Source organism: Ovis aries, chromosome 7 (genome assembly GCF_016772045.2).
Source record: "Ovis aries strain OAR_USU_Benz2616 breed Rambouillet chromosome 7, ARS-UI_Ramb_v3.0, whole genome shotgun sequence".
Lineage (NCBI taxonomy): Eukaryota > Metazoa > Chordata > Mammalia > Artiodactyla > Bovidae > Ovis > Ovis aries.
Window position 1 is genome coordinate 85,946,877 of NC_056060.1, and position 18,591 is coordinate 85,965,467.

General features: G+C 50.1%; 1 protein-coding gene across 2 annotated transcripts in view; it reads left to right on the forward strand.

Annotated features, from left to right (window-relative positions):
* The window catches only part of ESRRB (estrogen related receptor beta), a 186,796-nt gene that overhangs the window by 148,391 nt on the left and 19,814 nt on the right, over window positions 1-18,591 (forward strand). For both annotated transcript variants that reach the window (XM_042252781.1, XM_027972072.3), the window contains exons 3-4: window positions 361-477; window positions 18,401-18,511. In XM_042252781.1, the coding sequence (XP_042108715.1) occupies window positions 361-477; window positions 18,401-18,511 (228 nt within the window). The remainder of the gene's footprint in view (window positions 1-360; window positions 478-18,400; window positions 18,512-18,591) is intronic.

Sequence of the window (18,591 nt, forward strand, 5' to 3'; positions counted from 1 at the left end):
TGCAGCCATAAATAAATAGAGCACTGCGTGCGTGTAAAATATATATATATATATATTTTTTAATTAAAAAAACCTCACATCTTGTGCTGAGCTTGTTTGAAACTGGGTGACCGTTCTTCAAAGCTGTGGCTGCCTGGCCGACCTGACCTCTGGCCCTGGGGTCTCTGTGTTTAAGAGAGCTGGAAACACCCTGAAAAGTACCTCGGAGCTCTTCATCCTTTGACAGCCACTGCCCCGTGGGGGCCTGGGGGCAGTGTGGGGAGTGGTGAGCTGATCAGTGAATCCCCATCTAGCCTGTGGCCGGCGGGTTGGAGCGGGGGGCCCGGACGCACCCGGCAACCCTTCTGTGTCTGCTTCCAGGCAACATCGAGTACAGCTGCCCGGCCACCAACGAGTGTGAGATCACGAAACGGAGGCGCAAGTCCTGCCAGGCCTGTCGCTTCATGAAATGCCTCAAAGTGGGGATGTTGAAGGAAGGTAAGAGCCCCCCTTTGGCCACGTGGGGCCGAACCGAGGCCCGGGTCCCGGGCGAACTCGCCTTCCCCTGGGGAGGCTCAGATCCCCCGGGAGATGCCAGCAAGTTCTGGACGTGCTCCCCAGGCAGCACCCAGATACAGGTCTCTCCCTGCAGCCCAGGTGAGGGCCCCGTCCCCGGGGTTGCCATCTCACACCCCCTGCAGGCAGGTGTGCAGCCCCCCAGCCTCTGCAGAGCTCTCCACACCATCAGGAGTTGTGGGGGTTAGGAAGCAGGAGGTTGAAAATTCTCCACCAATGGTCCTTTGGGGAATCACAGCCCCATCCGGCCCTTAGAAAGCTGGCTTGGTGCTTCTGGGAAAGGCTCTCCTCGGGAACAAGTACCCTTCCTGTCCTCCCGGGGAAGGCAGGCTTGAGATGCTCAGTGGCCCATGGAGTGTGGGGCTGCAGAGACTTTAAGACCGAGGATGGCAAGTCCCGTACTCTTCACCTGCCAGGGTTAGCCTCTGCTTCAGCAGGTGCCCCAGACGTGGCCGTCACCTGGCGAGTGAGTTCCCCCTCCCCTGTCCCCTGCCCTCCCCCTCTGTCCTGTGCCTCCATTTCTCCTCTAGCGCCACGCCATCCAGCATGGCAGCACGAGCTACACCTTTTAAGTAAAACACACCCCAGACTTCAAAGACTTACTAGGATGGTGAAAAGGCCTGTAAAATACGGCAGTAATAATTTTTAAAAGGTTACATGTTGAGATGATGATAATCTGGGTATACTGAATTACACAAAGCATATTATGACATTGACATCACCAGCTTCTTTTTAACCTTCTTTAGGGTGGTGAGTAGAAAATTTAAAGTGACCGTGCTTCTCGTTATTAGGACAGCACAGCTCTTGGTCTCTCCTCCACCTTCCCCATCCACCTACTCAGGCTGATGACCCTCACTGAGTAGCGCACTTGGAAATGGTGTGTGTGTGTGTGTGTGTGTTTCTCTCCTTCCCTCTCTTTGAAGGGGAACCAGATACAACTCTTACAGATTAGCGTTTTATGATTTGGGGCCCTGGGATCCTTCCAGAAATGGGAGGAGGCAGGAAAAAAGGTGTGTGCTGATGATCAGATGATCTGATCCTGAGGGGCTAGGAGAAAAGAGGAAGGGACAGGACAGGAATGCAGGCCCTCTCTGGGAGAGGCTTCTACAGCCCAGCCTTGAGGAGCCCAAGGCTCTTTTCCCAGCCTCTTCTCCACGCTCCCTGGGCCAGAGGGCCCAAATTTGAGGTGCTTTGTTAGTAGGATGACTTGGACACTGTTGTGATGTGGAAATTGGGACTCCCTCCCTCTGTCTTCCAATCTGGGCTTCTTCACCTCGGCTCAGCCCAGTTCTTCCACCACCCCAGTGTTGACATGTCTCATCAGCTTTTAAACTGCGTGTCTTGGCCACTCAACTCTTACTCACAGGCCAGCTGCTCTGGGAAGTGAGAGTGGAGGAATCGACCAAAAAGTCAGTCCTCTTCCTTGATTAGAAACAGGCTTCACTGGACCTGCTGAAAGACTTGTCTGTTTATTTGATTCTACCCAATTTTGGTTTACCCCTCCACAGGGGGGACTCAAGCTAGTGGCTGAACCAGGTCCCCTGATTTCTGCACCAGGTTCTTTCTGCTCCTCCAGAGCATCTTGGGGTTCACAGATGAGGAAACTGTGAACAAATGTCCACAGAGGCATGCCTTAGCACTGGTCTCCTGACTTCTCTCCTGCATCCTGCTAGGAACCAACCAGAGGATTTCTCAGCCTTGGAGAGACTCCTTGCTCTTAAGTTTGTAAGGATGTTCTGGGAAGCTGGTATGAGGATCCTGACTCAAGCTGGGGACCAAATGTCCAGCAGCCTTTCCTGGGTGGGGTGTATAGCCTTTCTCAGCATATTTCACAGCATCCGAAGAAATGGGAGCTGAAGGAAGCTGATTGCTGTCAATATACTCCTGAATTTGAAGGAGGACAAACCTTCAAATTCAGTGGGAGGACTCACGCTGGTTTGAGGGGTGTGCATCCCAGAGCCTAGGGCCTGGAGCTTCTCTGTGCTCTGCTGTGTCTCCTCCCCACGGCACAGGTCAGGGCTTGAGGAGGCTGCCAGTCCCAGGGACAGAGAGAGAAGGAAAAAGTGGGGATAGCCTCTCAATCTCCATTCCACTTGGCAACCCTTGAACAGAGTTTTTTTTTTAGGGACTACCCAGTGATGGGAAGAGAGTTGGGGTACTTCCTAGTGGCCTCCAGAAAAGGGGAATGATGAGGGAGATCCACGCAGGCCAGGAAGCAGATGCCAAGGGCGCAATCCATCGGTGGCAGCAGCCCAGCCATTTAAATGAGTGAGATGGATGTTGTGTGCCCCAGGATGCTGGCATGGGATGCTGGGGGGTGGGGGGAGCATGAACCTGAGATCACATGCAGAGTGGGTGTCTGAAGCTGTTGGCGGGAGCTGGGCGCATGTGTTAGGTGACCTTCCCGGGGTCCGGCCCAAGGTCTCTCAGGAGCTTGGGCCCCAGGAGGAGGCGTAGACCCTAGAACGCTCCCCTCCCCGGCCCTGCTCTGCCCCCATAGTTGGCGAGGGAATGTGACACAAAGGCTCCGAGGCTTCCGTTTAGCTCATTGAGCTTATCCCACGGTATGGAGCCTTGGCAAGATGTTGGGATCAGGAGCTCCACAGGGACCAGTCCCTTAGGAGGAATGTACCTTATTGCCGAGCCTGGGTCTCTGCCAGGCAGTAGCTCTTGGCAGCTGCCCTGGCTCCTGCTTTTGTTTGGGGGGTGCCACCCCCCTCCACCTTGGCCCCCACCATGAGCAGGAAGCCCAGGTCCCCAGAGTCAGCACAGACTTCTTGCCTCCCTCTGATTCCTTTCAGACTCTGACCTGACCCTGAAATGCAGACTCCAGCCTTCCCCAAGGTGGCCTGCCATCTTCAAGGCTCCATGGCGGGCCTCGGGTTTCGGGGAGCCAGGCTCTGGGTTCCTGGGTCTTCTGGGGGAGGGGCCTGGGGAAGTGGAGAATGGAAGGCCACCTTCCCCCTCCTCCCCACCTGTTTCCCTCTTGTATCTATAGCAGCTCTGGTTGCCTTTTACGGTCTTTCTTTCTTAAGTAAAATGAACTGAGAGGTTGCCATGTGATTTGGGGGGAGGGGGGGCCTAGCACCTGCCAGGGAAGTCAGAAGTGGGGCTTTCTTTGGTTCAGCCTCTGCCTCAAGGCTGCTGTTGGCTCTGGAAGCTTCAGCTGCGGAACCTAGGTGATGTCCAAGGGTCTGTCTCACTTTAACCCAGTGTTTGAACATCTGTGTCTTCAGGGAAAAGGGTGATGATTCTCTTTATAAGAAACCGAATACAAAATCTGCTCTGGGCTGGGAGTTGGTGCCCACGTCCTCTCCTGACTCTGAGATGTCCTTGCCGTGTCTGTTGTTTCTCACACACCTGTTTCTTCACCTGTGGAGCAGGGTGTTGATGCTGAAACCTGTTCTCCATCGCCAGGCCAAGGTGAGGCCCAGATGGGACAATTCCTTAGTAAGATCCGCTGTGGGGTTGCTTTAAGTGGTCCACTTCCCTGGTACATTCAAACAGTATTTGATTCAAAGATGGTCTCATTTGCACTCAACTTTTTGAAAATCTGACCACTGTATTAGGTGGGGCGTACTGGTGTCCAGCTGCCCTGATTATCTTCCTGGATTTGCTGGTGGGAGTCTTGGAGGCAGCATCTGCCTTGGGCAGACCCCATCTGGGGTCTAAAGTGAGGATGAGAGGGGCTGCCTTGGGACGACTGTGGAGACAGTCTCCCCTGATGGGTGAGGGTGTGGCCTCATGGCGCCTAAGCCAGGAGAACCTGGAAAGCCATTTGCTACATTTCACAGCACCCCACCCCACCCCCACCCCCACACATCTGGAATTTCAGCAAATCACCCTGCAAAGATTGTCCCTGCAAACTTCTTCTCCTCACCTCACTTTACCTCCCTCAGGCCCCCAGCCTCCCAGGCCCGCTCCCTTTCCTCCTCCCCTCAGCCCCTGGCCTGCCTTTCCCCAAGTGTTTTCTAAAAGATATTTGATTTCCGTGAAAGCTGGGCTGCCGTCCATGCAATACGCTCTCACTCTCTTTGTGCTTGTTGGGAAGGCAGAGGGCTCCTCCAGGGATTCTGGGTAATTGGGTTAGTGGCCAGCTCATGTCAGGAAATTAAAAGGCGGCCCCGATCAGGTGCCCGCTGCATGGGATTTAATGGCTTTGTATTTATAGAGTTTCCTGCCTCTAGCCCATGCCAGAAATACCATTTCTCTGGCCCTATGAATGAAGAAAGAGGATGAGAGATGACTTGCCTTTAAAAATTCTCTTTCTTTTCTAAAATACATTAGTGTTCTGAAACAAAACAACTCTTGAACACTTCAGAGAACAGTTTTGAACTAGAGCCCAGGAACTCTGAGGGATGTTTGTATCGCCCTGAACCACTTTCCACCCTACAAGCACATATGCACAGGCACACACAGCTAGCTGATGGCGCCCAATATCTTCCCGTGTGGTCTCACCCCTGGGGCCACTCAGCCTCGATGACTTGATGACTCTGGTTGAGGAATTGTGTTGATTGAATGAAGTCACAGAAGATGGTCTTGTCTGTGCTGAGATCTTGCTGTTCATTCAGGGCCTTGGCTCATTGGACATTGGATAACAGGTTCAGTGGTCATATAGATCCTGTAAAACCCTGGTAGCACATTTATCAGCTCCTTGGGTGATTTACTTCTTAAGCCTCCCTCTCCTCCTCTGTAAAACGGAAATGATAATAGCGCCTGATTCATCTTGCTCTCCATTCACTGGGGAAAGCCCCTAGAGTTGTACCACAAAGTAAGATGTCGGTCATTGATTTGAGAGACTCCACATTGTGCTAAATCATTGATTTCTTCTGTGTTCCAGAGGGCAGTTTTGAATCTCCCATAGCCTCCCTCCCTGCTCCTTGGCTGATGACTTTGCTTCATGTTTGCTTGAGAAAATAGAAACAGTTAAATAGGGAATTTCTAAACTTCCTGCTGTTGAGTCCACAAACCTTCCCACTAAGTATTTCTTTTCCTATCAAAAGTCCATCATCTCCCCACCTCTGCTCTAACTTGCATTCCTCTCTATCAGGGACTTCACATAATATCATGTCTGCTTCCAGCCCCATCAAACCTTCCTCACTGATGGATCATTTTCATCAGCACAGAAACAAAATTTAATTAGAAAACCCACAACTGTACTTAGGACTTCCCTGGTAGCTCCGCTGGTAAAGAATCTGCCTTCAATGCAGGAGACCCCTGTTTGATTCCTGGGTCAGGAAGATCTGCGGGAGAAGGGATAGGTTACCCACTCCAGTATTCTTGGGCTTCCCTAGTGGCTCAGCTGGTAAAGAATCCGCCTACAGTATAGGAGACCTGGGTTCAATCCCTGGGTTGGGAAGACCCCCTGGAGAAGGGAAAGACTACCCACTCCAGTATTCTGGCCTGGGTTGCAAAGAGTTGGACACAACTGAGCGACTTTCACTGTCACAACTGTACTTTGATCCAAACTTTATCTCTGTTCAGCTACTGCTATCTTACCCTGCTGCCTTCTCAATGCAACTTTCCTGAAGAGTTGACAGCACTTACTATATGCATCCATTTTAAAAATAAAAACAAACAAAAACAAGCAGAACAGTCCCTTAAAAAGTAAGCATCTAGTAGATCCAGAAAAATATTTACAGTATATTATATTAGTTAAAGTAAGTCTAAATTTCTGTACAAAGAGACTGCTTCCCTCAAAACAAAAAACTCAGACTTAAGCAAGATGGAATTTTAATTCTTTCTCATTAAATAGAGAAAGAGTCAAGAGTCCAAAGAGTCAAAGGTGATCCAGAACTGTTTAGGCAGCTTTAGCATCCTTAGCAAGTGGACCCAGTTATCCCCATCTCCCAGACAACCAAAAGGAAGTAAACCCTACATCAAATCATTCCAATGGCTGGAGCCGGAGTGGTACAAGTTCTTCCATTTACAGCCCATTGGTGGAATCTAGTCACATGGCCACACATCTACGCAAGGATGTCTGGGAACTGTAGTCTTTAGCTGGGACTGCCATGTGTCCAGCTAAAACTGTCAGCATGGAAAAAGAAAAGAACATATCTTAAAGGATAGGCACTTGTTATTTGCCAAAAACACGTGTAAAGTAGGAAAAATACTGGTCCTGTCCATACTATCTAAGAAAAAGAAATTTTACCCTTACTTTTGAGGTTCCCTCAGTGTCTGAGCCCCCATTCATTACTTTCAGGGGCAACTATTATCCTGGTTTCACATTATTTTTCCTTGCCTTTCTTTGTAGTTTTATCATAGGTTTGTATCTTGAATCATATCATGTTTTTTAGTTTTAAATGAAATTATACTATACATATTCTTCTCTATCTTGGTCATTTTAGTCAGTATTTCTGAGATGAATGCTTCTTGTTGCGTGCTTCTGTAATTCATTTATTTTCATTTCTGTGTTATAGGAGTCAGCCGGATACATTTGGCTTTGTGGGCTGAAAGGTCTCTGTCTGTTTAACTCTGCTGTTGTCATGTGAACACGGCCACAGACAATATGCTGTTCTCGTCGTTCAGTCGCTCAGTTGTGTCCAACTCTTTGTGACCCCATGAACTGCAGCATACCAGGCTTCCCTGTCCTTGACCATCTCCCAGAGCTTGCTCAAACTCATGTCCATTGAGTCAGTGATGCCATCCAACCATCTCATCCTTTGTCATCCCCTTTTCCTCCTGCCCTCAATCTTTCCCAGAGCAGGGCTGTGCTCTGTGAGGTGCTTATCTGAGCCTGTCCCCAATTTTCCCCATATATTCTGGCTATTTTATTAGACATTTTTGCAGTTGCTGGTATTATAAAGATCTCGTTTGCAGCTTTCTTCTCTTTATGGAGTTCTTTGATGGACAGAAGTTAGTAATTGTAATAAATTGAATGTATCAGTCTTTTCCTTTACAGTTTGCATTTCTGTGTCATTTTTTTTTTTTTTAAACAACGTGTTTTCTTAACCTGCTACTGTAAAAATGCATTCCTAATCTGCCTTCCCCATGTTGGTCTTGGATTTTGCTGGACTTGACCTTTGAGTACAGTGAGCTGACTTCAGGATGGCAAACTGCTTTTAGGTGAACTGTCGACTCGAGGGTGTGGGGCAACTGCCTAGAATGCATGATTGAAAGGCTTCTTAGGCAGAACCCAGGATCAGTAGGCAAGAGTGCCGTGATTGATTAGCAATGTCTGCCACAGACTAGGAAATGGAGGGTGGTGGCGTAGCTGACAGCTTTTTGCCATGACTGATCTAGTGCAGCTGAGTTCAAGTGATTTGCCCAAGGCCACACAGCTAGTAAACAATCAAGTTGGGGGGAATCTAGTCTCCTTGGTTATACAGGAGTTCATTCTTTTTTAAAGAAATGTATTTAGCTGTGCTGGGTCTTAGTTATGATAAGTGAGATAGTCACTGCATCGTGTGGGGTCTTTCACTGTGGTTCTTGGACTCTCTAGTTGTGCTGTGTGGGGTCCAGAGCGCCTGGGCTTCAGTAGTTGTGGCACACAGGCTTCAGAGGGCGCAAGCTCAGTAGTTGCAGTGAGCGGGCTTCAAACCCTTGTCCCCTGCATTGCATGGCAGAGTCTTAACCACTAGGTCACCAGGGAAGTCCCAGGAATTCCTTCTAAGAAGCCCAGTCCAACTCATTGTAGATGCCTTGGCCAGTAGCCTAGAGCCTGTCCTCAGATGGGAAGAAGAGGAAGGGAATGGAAAGAGAGACTGGGCTGAAACAGCTTTTCCTGGTTAGGTGTTCAGTTTAAGAGACTTCTTGGTAGCTGGAAATGCAGGGATAACTCAGCCCTGCCGAAATGTCCTTGGGGACATAGTGCTCTGGGTGGGAAGGGTCCGGAGGAGAGAGCAGCAAGAGAGTGGACACTTCTTTAAAAGGCAGAAAGCTAGGACCTCACCCCCCAGTGCCATCTTACCCTCTCTGGAGCGGCTGGCACAAGCCCTGGAGAGCTAGGCCGCGTGTGAGTTTATCCACCTGCAAGGTGTTAGGCAGGTAGGACAGGGGAAAGGAGTCCAAAATGGCGGTGGCTACAAGACAAGGAAGGGAAAAGCCCGCGAAAATGAAACAAGAAAATGAAACAAAAGGAGGTCCGAGGACCTGAGTGAGGGCCTCAGGTGAAACAAACAACACTCCCAATTTACCTAGGACAGGCCCAAGGAGAGATAACATATAAAAAGAGGAGCCCAAGCTAGCTCTCTCTCTTTCCCCCGCGTGCTGGGGCGCTCTTCTGCTCGTGTCTTTAGATCGACGTGGCCTCACGCCTTGAAAATGGATTTTCCTGCTATCTTCTAAATAAAGTAGAGCTGTAACACTGATTTGTCTAAGAGCTATAACGTGGTCCATTCGAGACCTGAGAGCTATAACTCGGTCTATCCAAGACCTGAGAGCTGTGACATGCCGAGGGGGCTTTAACGTCCATCACTCCAAACCTTTTTTGTGACGAGACAAAGAATCGCGGAACATTCACTCACGTGACAAAGGTTTCATTCTCTGGGCTTGTAGGGGGCCAAGTGCGAGGCACACTTCATATTATGATATGGCATCAGGGTGAAAGGCAGCCCAAGATAGCTGTCCTGCCTGAGACAGCAAGGTGAGATCACCTGTCACCCAGAAACCCCTGCAGGACAGGTGGCTGAAGGGAGCCCAGATTGTGCAGGGGCTATGGATGAGTGTTTAGGGCATTATGCGAGGCTGCTAGGTGGGCATCAGCACGTCCACGTGACCCACAGTCCCTGGGCCCTCCGAAGCCCAGGGTCCTCCTATCACCTTTAGAGGGGATTGCTTCTCTTTCTGGAGAGGGGTCAGCTATAGTTTGGTTGAATTTATAGGCAGAGAGTCAACACCTAAGTCTCCTGGAAGGAACACTGCTTAGACAAAAGTACCATATAAAACAGGTTTAGTGCAATGCTTCCCGGGCCTGGTAGATAATCTGAGTCACTAGAGGAATGATTGCAAAATTACCCTTTCCTGTATATCTCCCCTATTAACTTAGAACCAGTTGACTCAGAACCTTGAAGGGGGTAACCCCTTAAGGTCTGTGTCTTTCAAAGGCTCTCAGGACATTCTGATGGTCATACGGGATGGGTGGTCTCAAGTTCAGAGCAAAGATGATACAACTTGGAGATCAAGGTTCAGATCCTCCCTCTGACCTTTCCTGGCTGTGTGTCCCTGAGAGAGTTACCTGACCTTTCTGAGCCTCAGTTCTCACTTGGGCATGGTAATAATCATATATTCTCTCTCCCTCAATTTTGTGACAAAGATCAAATGAGATGTGGAAAGAGCTTTGCAAACTGCCCAGCGTTGTACACATCATTAATAAACCAAGGACATTCAATTGGGTGTGTGGGGGTGGAAGCCGGGTCAGGGTGGGGATTTCTAGGGGGAAGAGACCGGTCTTGACTATGACAACTTTGCGGTGTCAGGACAGAAAAAGAGCCAGGCTCAGAACCTTGCCTGAGCGTTTCCTGTGGGAAGAGAAATGTGACCCTCAGTGCCTGTCACAGGGACAGGCTGTGGTCCAGGTGCAGGGCCATGCTTTCCCCAGCTTTACCTGGTTATTTTTAGTTCCTGGGATAAAAGAAAGAAACTTAAACTGCCCCCCACCCCCACCCCTCAGCTGCTGCCGCCCCTGCATACTCCGCTATTTTTACTTCCGAAAGGCTGGGATCTCGGCCAGCTTAGGGAGGGCATTGGAGAAGAAAGCGGGGAGTTGAAGGGTGGGGGGGTGCAGGAGTTATTTACTTCCATTAAGAAAAAAGTCAGAAGCCTGATCTTATCAAGTCAGCAAGTGGACATCTGATCTAGGGCGCAGCAGCCGTCAGCCCTGGCTGCTCTGACATGCCTGCAGTGGGTTGGAGAGGTCAGCAGATGAGGCAGGGGCTTGGGGGACCCCCCCATCCCCCCACCACCTCCAAGCAGTTTCTTCCCAGAGCAGCCCAGCAGCTTCTTTGCTCTTTCCTGCGCCCTGAGCTGGGAAGTGGGGTTGGGCATTGCAAGTGTAGGGAGACCAACCCAAGGATGAGGCTCCTGGGGGTTGGGGACTGTGTGGCCTCAGCTGAGCACATTAAGGGGGGGTACCTGTGTTGGTACTGTGTGCCCTTGGGCACAGTATTCTTCGTCTCTGAATCTTGGTTTCTTGAGAGGTTTTGTTTAACACATCTGACCCACAGCAGTTATAACTAAGGGGATGTGTTTCTCTCTCTTCCCATGAGGTAGTTCAAGGCAGACACTACCACTTTCCTAGGCAGATGAAAGGAAAGAGATTCCTATTAAGTGCCTACTGTGTACTGGGCATATTACTATTTTGAGATATAATTACTATCAGTTCAGTTCAGTCACTCAGTCATGTCCGACTCTTTGTGACCCCATGGACAGGCCTCCCTGTCCATCACCAACTCCTGTAGTTTACTCAAACTCATGTCCATTGAGTCGGTGATGCCATCCAACCATCTCATCCTCTGTCATCTCCTTCTCCTCCTGCCTTCATTCTTTCCCAGTATCATGGTCTTTTCAAATGAGTCAGTTCTTTGAAGCAGGTAGTAATTATATATGATTACTATATTGAGATATAATTCACCCAGATAAAGTGTACAATTCAATGGTTCTAGATATATTACATTATTTAATTGTGGCAAAATATATACAACAAAATTCACCTTTTAAAAGCCTTTAAAAAATGTTTTTTTGCTATACCATCCAGCTTGTGGGATCTCAATTCCCCGACCAGGGATTGAACCTGGACCACTGCAGTGAAGGTGCCACGACCTAACCGCTGGACCAGGAGGGTTTTCCCTAAAAACAATTTGGCCGCACCACATAGCTTATGGGATCTTAGTTCCCTGACTAGGGATCAAACCCATGCTCCCTGCAGTGGAAGCGTGGATTCCTAACCACTGAACCGCCAGGGAAGTCCCTGCATCCAGACTTTATAATGGAGCATCTCAGCGTGGACCTGCTCACTCACTCTGTTCATACGGTCCTCCACCCTGCTCCTGGGGAACGGTGAGCAAGCACAGCCCACCTCCCCGCTGTCTTGCTCAGGGCCAGGCAGGAACAAATGTCCCCTCACAGGGCCACCAAAGAGGATTTTATAAAGACACTATTTACAGAGGGGAGGGTGGGATCCAGGGAGCCAACTGGAGGGGGTGATACACCCTGAGACTAGCAATAGCAGGGAGCATTTAATCATCTCAACCTTAAGAGACCAGAGATGAGTTGCTCCAGGAAGCCAGAGAGAACTGGGCTTGTACTTAGAGGTCAGTTACACTTCGGGCCTAGCAGGGAGGGCATAAGGGTTAAGTACCCCTCTTCCTAGCTCTCTGATCGAAACACTGCAAATCCAGCTGGAAGCCAGAGACCAGAGATCCCTGGCGATGGGGCAGGGTTGACATGGGTACTAGGTGGGCCTAGAGGAGCCAGCTGAGGACAGCCAGCCCAGAAGGCTGCTGGTGCGGGGGTGTAGCTGGCTCTGACACACAGGGTCTCTTGCCGGTTATAGGCCGGTGGTTCTCAAACCGCCTCCAGGCAGGATTTCCCCCTCCAATGATGAGGGAGTCGGTTCTCAGCTGAGGCCACACAGACTGCAGGGCGCTGGGAGGCACAGCTCCAGGGCACCAGTCAGGTGGAATTCCAGGTGAACGGTCCCCAGGGGCATGCGGTGTGGCCCTGGCCCCCACTGCTGTATTTCTTCTACCACCACGGTGACTCAGGGCCCTTTGAGAGCCTGGGCTCTGGCGTCAGATCGCATTCCTTCCTATGAGGCTTTGGCAAGTGACTCACTTTCCCCCATCTGTAAATGGGATAATAATAGAAGCTCCCTCATAGGGTTGTTGCAATCCCTAAGTGAAAAAATACACGTGCGGCACTTAGAGCAGGAGCAGCACCAGGGAGCAGCTGGTCAGGAGAGGCGAACTTCAGCTTATACTTATGTCTATTAGATTTAAGGGGGTTACCATGTTGGCCAAGAAGGGCGACAGGTTCTTATCCGGGCCTGGGCTCTGCTAAAGGCCTCAGTCTTCTTGGTACACGTATTCCAGTAATTATCAACCTTTTTTGTATTCAAATGACACACTAATGAATACTTAATTTTGGCCTGCACATGTTAAGGGATTAAACTGTACTGAACAGTCATTAAAGCAAAGGATAAGTATTTATTGTAGTATTTGGAGATCTGGTATACTTTACCTGAGAATATTATTGATGCCTTTTTAAACTCAGAAAGTATCAATAAGGTGATACAATCTAATAATCCCAGACAGTAACTGTAAATTACTTACTATTTTAATATGCTCCCTGAGCCTGCCTTGTATATATTTCACTGATATAAGAACACAAACAGTAAGTCTACTCTCCTTTCAGGTTCAAATCCCCACCTTTATTTTCTTTCCATTTGCTGTTTGTAAAGACTTAAGTATCCTAATTTAAAAAGTAATTGCTCATCGTATCAGTGAAAATTGCTTTTTGCTGCAAGTTACAGAGAACTTGACTGCTAGTGGCTTAAGCGTCGATAAATGAGATTGATTGCCCCACCAAACAAGAAGTCTGAAGATGGGTGATTGCACCGACTTCTCGGTCACAGTGTCAGGGGCTCAGGCTCTCTCTGCCTTTCTTCTCTGGTGTTTGGTATCTTCACATGGCTGCTTCGTGGTTGCAAGGTAGTTGCCACAGCTCTAGGGTTCATCTTCCAGGTCAGGGCAGAAGAAAGGCAAAAAGAGCTGCACCAACAATGTTTGTCTCTTTTATCAGAAAAGCAAAACCATTGCCAGAAGCTCCCACCATGGGCTTCCCCTTATGTCCCATGGCCCAGAACCAGGCCATATGACCAGCCTTGGTTACCAGGGAGACCGAAAACGTCGGAAACAAAATTGCTCTGACTAGCTAGGGCTCATTGTGTCTATGAAGAAAATCTGGATCCTGTTAGCATGGAAAAGGGGGAATGGAATGAAAATTGGGTAGACGACTAAGAATGTCTCCTAGACCCAATGGTTAGAATTTGGTGATCCACCGCTAACGGATTCATGATACAGCATGCTGCTGTATCTCTCTGGATGAGAACCCAGTCCATACCATTACCTCTTGGGAAGGGGCTGCTTCTTGTTCACTAAATATGTACAGCAGAGTCAAGGGAAAAAAAACACACATTGGCAGATAGTAAGTATAAACAGAGACCAATGTCTGTTTGGGCCAAGTGCCAAGGAATTCAGATCTCTGTCCATTGTCTCCGCCCTTGAGGGGCTGAATCTTCTCAGGGCAGAGCAGATCATATCAATAAAGACAAATGCATAGGAGGCGAGCAGGTGACTGGCCTGAAGACACTGTACCAATGTAAGAAATAAAGGGCGCTTGGCTGTGGAAGGAGGGTGTCCAAGGATGTTCAAGTCAAAGGGTTGTCTTGTGGAAGGGAGGTAATCCTGTGGGATGGAATGCAATGTAGGAAGTGATCTGGGACAGAATTTAGGTCAATACCAGGGGAAATTTTCAGGAGGAATGGGCTGCCTTGAGAGAGTAAATTTCTGGAGGCTGGAGAGACAAATGGAAGCTGGGTAAAGGATCAGACCTGGACCGTCTCTTGTTTCTTTGGTCTGAAGGGCTTCATTTTAATGGGCACATCACTTTACTAAGACACTTGATTGCCTCCCACAAGTTGGGTGCTGAACCGGGACTGCAATGATAAACGAAAGTCCTTGTCCAGCAGTTGCCCACAATCCACCAGGGAGATGGGTGTGTGGTGTACAATGGTGAAGAGTTGTTTTGACCTTGGCGGCTGTAACACAGAAAGGACAAAGGGAGCCCAAGAATGGCATGGTCAGCTCTGCCAGGGGAGTTTGGAAAGATTTCCCAGCACAGATAATACTTGAACTGGGCCTTCAAAGGTGTGTCCAGGATATAAACTGCCTTTGGGGATGGTTTGGGCTATTCATTTAGATGGGGGACCATCTGTCCAACCTCAGCCAGGATCTATGACCCTGGACAGCTCTACCCTAAATGGTCATTGATAATCCCTGACTGTGGGGCAGTGTTATGGGGGAGGGAGGTCTCAGAACTGGGGCAGACGGGACCCTGTCCACTAAGAGCCTGTTGAGTTGGAGGTGGCACGTGAAGTGCCCAGACACAGAGCCATAGCAGTGATGGCCTCGCTCGGCTACTGAAACCACTTTCCGATTTACCAGCCATTTCCCCACTATTTTGTCTTTTGTCTCAAAAGCCACATGCGGTGAGCAGAGTTGGTATAACCACAGCTTTCATCTCTACACTGAGACCAAGGCTGTGAGAGCCAACTTGGCCGAGGCTGCCCAACCTGTAAGGGCGGAGCCATCCTGGGGCCTCGATCACTGGGTCCTGTGGCCTGGAGGGATTTGGGTTTGTGAGCTGAGCAGGACTTGGAAAAGCAGACGGGAAGCAAGGAGAACAAACAAACCTCAATGCCAGATATCAATTTGTGCATAATCAAACCCTACAGGCTCCTTTTTTTTTCTTTAAACAGAATAACCTGATAATCAATACACTTATTGATTGCAGCTATTGACCATTGTGCTGTCAAGATCTAGAGGAGAAAATTTAGAGAATGTGTACCTGCTGTGCCCTAGGATGTCATATCCTGGAATGGCAAAGAGCTTGGGTATTGGTTCATTTATTGGGCAAATTACTAAATCTCTGTGAGCCTTAGTTTGTCTTATAAAATGGGGGTAAAAACCCCAGCTGTATACCTTGTGGACTAAATACAGCAACACATACAGAAAGTCCACCATAAGCTTGGCTGTTCACATTCTCATTGCCAATGTGATTTACCAGAGCGTTGCACACAACTTGGGGGAAGAGTGCTAATGATGGTGATGATCATACTAACAGCTCCATTTTCTAAGCACCCACATGGCGCACTGGTGCCTCGGCACCCCCTGGAGTGGGACGGCCAGCAGCCCCTGGTCATAAGGGGTGCCTAATCAGGGGCAGCCCAGTATGTTATTGGAGCCCGGGAAGAAGCACCCAGCCTGGATGGGGGCTGGGGGGGTGGGGGTTGGAGGCAGGTCCTTTCGTGCATGTATCGAGATTTTCTTGAACACCCACGAAGTGCCAGGCCCTTTGTGAGGATAAAGTGTATTAGACGGGGAGGCAGGAACAGAGGTGGCATATGCCCATCTCCTTGCCCCGCTGAGGGTTGGGTGCCCCTTTTCCCTCTGTTGAGCAGCTCCCTGTCCTGTGGACTGCTGTCTGGGATCAGGTAGCCTGGGTGGGAGGGGGGACTTCATGAGACTGGCTTCTAGCAGAGAAAGCCAGTGAAGTGGAGAAGGAGCCCACTCTGGACTCCAGGTCAGACCCTGGCACATGGTAGGTACTCAGGAAACAGGGGTCCTCACGGTCCTCTGTGCATGCTGCCTGGCGTTTTCACTTGCAGTCTTGCCAGCTTTCCAGGCGGAGAAGCCTGGTGGAGGGTGGGATTCTCCTTGCCGGTAGTAGGCAAGGCTGAGCTTCCTTCAGGCTGGGTCACAGGACAGGGTCAGGAAGACTCTTCAGGGAACAGGGGACCATCCTTCCTACCTTCATGTGCCTGCTCCTTCTGCCCTCCCAGAAGGGGCTGGGAGGGGTGAGCCAGAGTCCCATTGGCACATGGGTCTCGGTCTTTTGCTAAATGGGATTCGGCTGCCTCTTCACGTTCCCAAGGTGCTGATGGAAGTGGATTATTCAGCCACGTCTGCCAGGAGGCTGTGGTGCAGCCCAGCTCAAACTCTTCCTGTGCCTGCAAATCACCCTGCTGAAATCCTAGCTCGGCTTCCACATTCTAAGAAGCTCCGCCTTGCTACTGCTGTTGCCGGTCATGGACCACACTTCGAGAAGGAGACAGCGGTCGGTGTCCCGCACACACCTACTTAGGGTTCTATCAGGTGTGTGCTAACCCGCCACCTCATGACTGTGGCTCTGCCCAGGGCTTTCTCTGGCCACCAGAGCCTGCTCAACCCGGACCTGTGTCTTGCCAGTGACTGTGGGAGAAGTGGCTAAACGCCCCAGTGGCCCTTGTCCCCAGCACCGTAGCTAAGGCACGTTCTACACTGCCTCCCCGGGTCTGCAGTGAGGCTGAGCCTGTTGTCGACAGCAGTCGTCCACTCAGGAACACACTCGAATTGACTTCCTTCCTGCGATCGCCTCCCAGAGAAACTGCCCGCATTATCTCAACATCTGGTCCTGGAGCACCCGTAACAGAGGTGGCCAGTTGCAACCCATTCTGACTCTTGACGCAGAAGGGAAGTTCATTAGAAACTCATCAGGAGGCTTAAGGACCACACTTAGCCAGACAAGGACCAAGGAAAGCCCCCAAAAGCCCAGGCACGGGAGATGCCCCAACCAAGAAAGTCTGGCCAAGGGCTGCCCACACCCAGTGGCTGAGGGCAATACTGCTAGCCTCCTTAATAAGATGATAAGAGAGGAGCTGCCTTGAAATAGGAAGCAGGGGTGGGACACTGGGTAGACCCTGTCCTGGAAGAGGGAAAATTTACTACCACCGTGTTCAGCATCAAATACAAAAGCGCCAGTTGTGGGGTAAAATGGACACTGCTGATGAAATGCCGAGCAGTGACTGGCCTCCCCAGAAGACATTCCCTCTGGGCAGTCTGGCTGGGTGTGCTTACAACAGCCTTCAGGCCCTTGGCACACCTCCGTGGGCCAGGAAGGTGGCAGAAGGTAGGACCGGCAGGAGAAAGTGCCAGGGAAGGACAGGGCCCTGAAGATCAACTGGCTGGAGCCGTATTGTGATGCTGTTGACCTTTGGCAAAAGGACGAGAAGGTGAAGCCACGGAGCTTGCTCCTCCGTGGCCTCGGACTTTGTCTTTGACTTCCTGCGTGTTCCAGTCAAGGTCTGTCTCGTGGTGAGGCAAGGAGAGCTTATGATGTTCTCACCTGGAGCTAAGTCGATGGGCTCCAGCCATCTTTTTAGGGCAGGCCATACAAGTTGGTGGCTACAAGTAGGTGTGTGTGCTCTTGGGTGAGGAACCCACAGGAGGGCCTGTCCGCCCTGCCTGCAGGTGGGAGTATCAAGTGGTAACAATATGTGTATCAGAATGCAGGAGCTGGGAGTGGGGTGGGTTTCCTGATGGTGGTACAGACTTGGTGACAATACAGGGTCTCCCTAGGATCAGGCCTTACTCCATTGGAAACGGGTGTCAGTGTGGTGTGGCCACACCTGCTTTTGCACTTGCTGTTGACATCCTTCTAGGCACTGATGTTCCAGGTGTGAGCAGGAGGACTACCCGATTCCCATTTGGTGGGGTTTGTGTAGAAGACATTTATGTCTGCATTTATGTAGAAGACAGACTTTAGAACTGAACCCTAGAATTTCTGAGGATGGGATCCAGAAATTGACGCTTGTGGCAAGTGTCCTCCATCTAGACAGTTCTTGTGTGAAAAGTTTGAAGGTCATTGTTTTATTTAGCTCTTTGGAGGTGTCACTCGTGGCAGGGATGTCTTTCCTCTCTTGGCAAGCTAACTCAGTCCTGCTTGGATTCACAGCAGATCTAAAATGATGCGTCGTCTTTCCCCAACACTTGGAGGAGGGCTTTTGCTGTGCTTTGCCTTCTGGAAACAGAAAGACTCAAGAGTTGAAGTCTGCTTGGAAGGGATTTCAGGAGGATGCTGACTCCAGAAAGGCAGGCCAGGCCTAGGGGAAACCGGGATGGGTCATTACTGTGAAGACGATTATGTTAGGATTGTCCAACCACCTGGCCTGAGGCTGGCCATGGGGCAGGTGCAAACAGCCATTGGGATGTAGCCCTGAAAGACTTAGCCATTGCTGGGATTCTGAAGTCAGTGCTGACACCGCTGGTGATGTTGAACAACTCTGAGACCTTCTTTTCCTTTCCAACAGGTGTGCGCCTTGACCGAGTGCGTGGAGGCCGCCAGAAATACAAGCGACGGCTGGACTCGGAGAGCAGCCCATACCTGAGCTTACAGATTTCTCCTCCTGCTAAAAAGCCATGTGAGTGCAGGGCAGTCCCCACCCCTTTTGCCAGCCTCTGTTGCTGGAACATCTGGAGTCCCTTGGGGAAATGCTGTCTT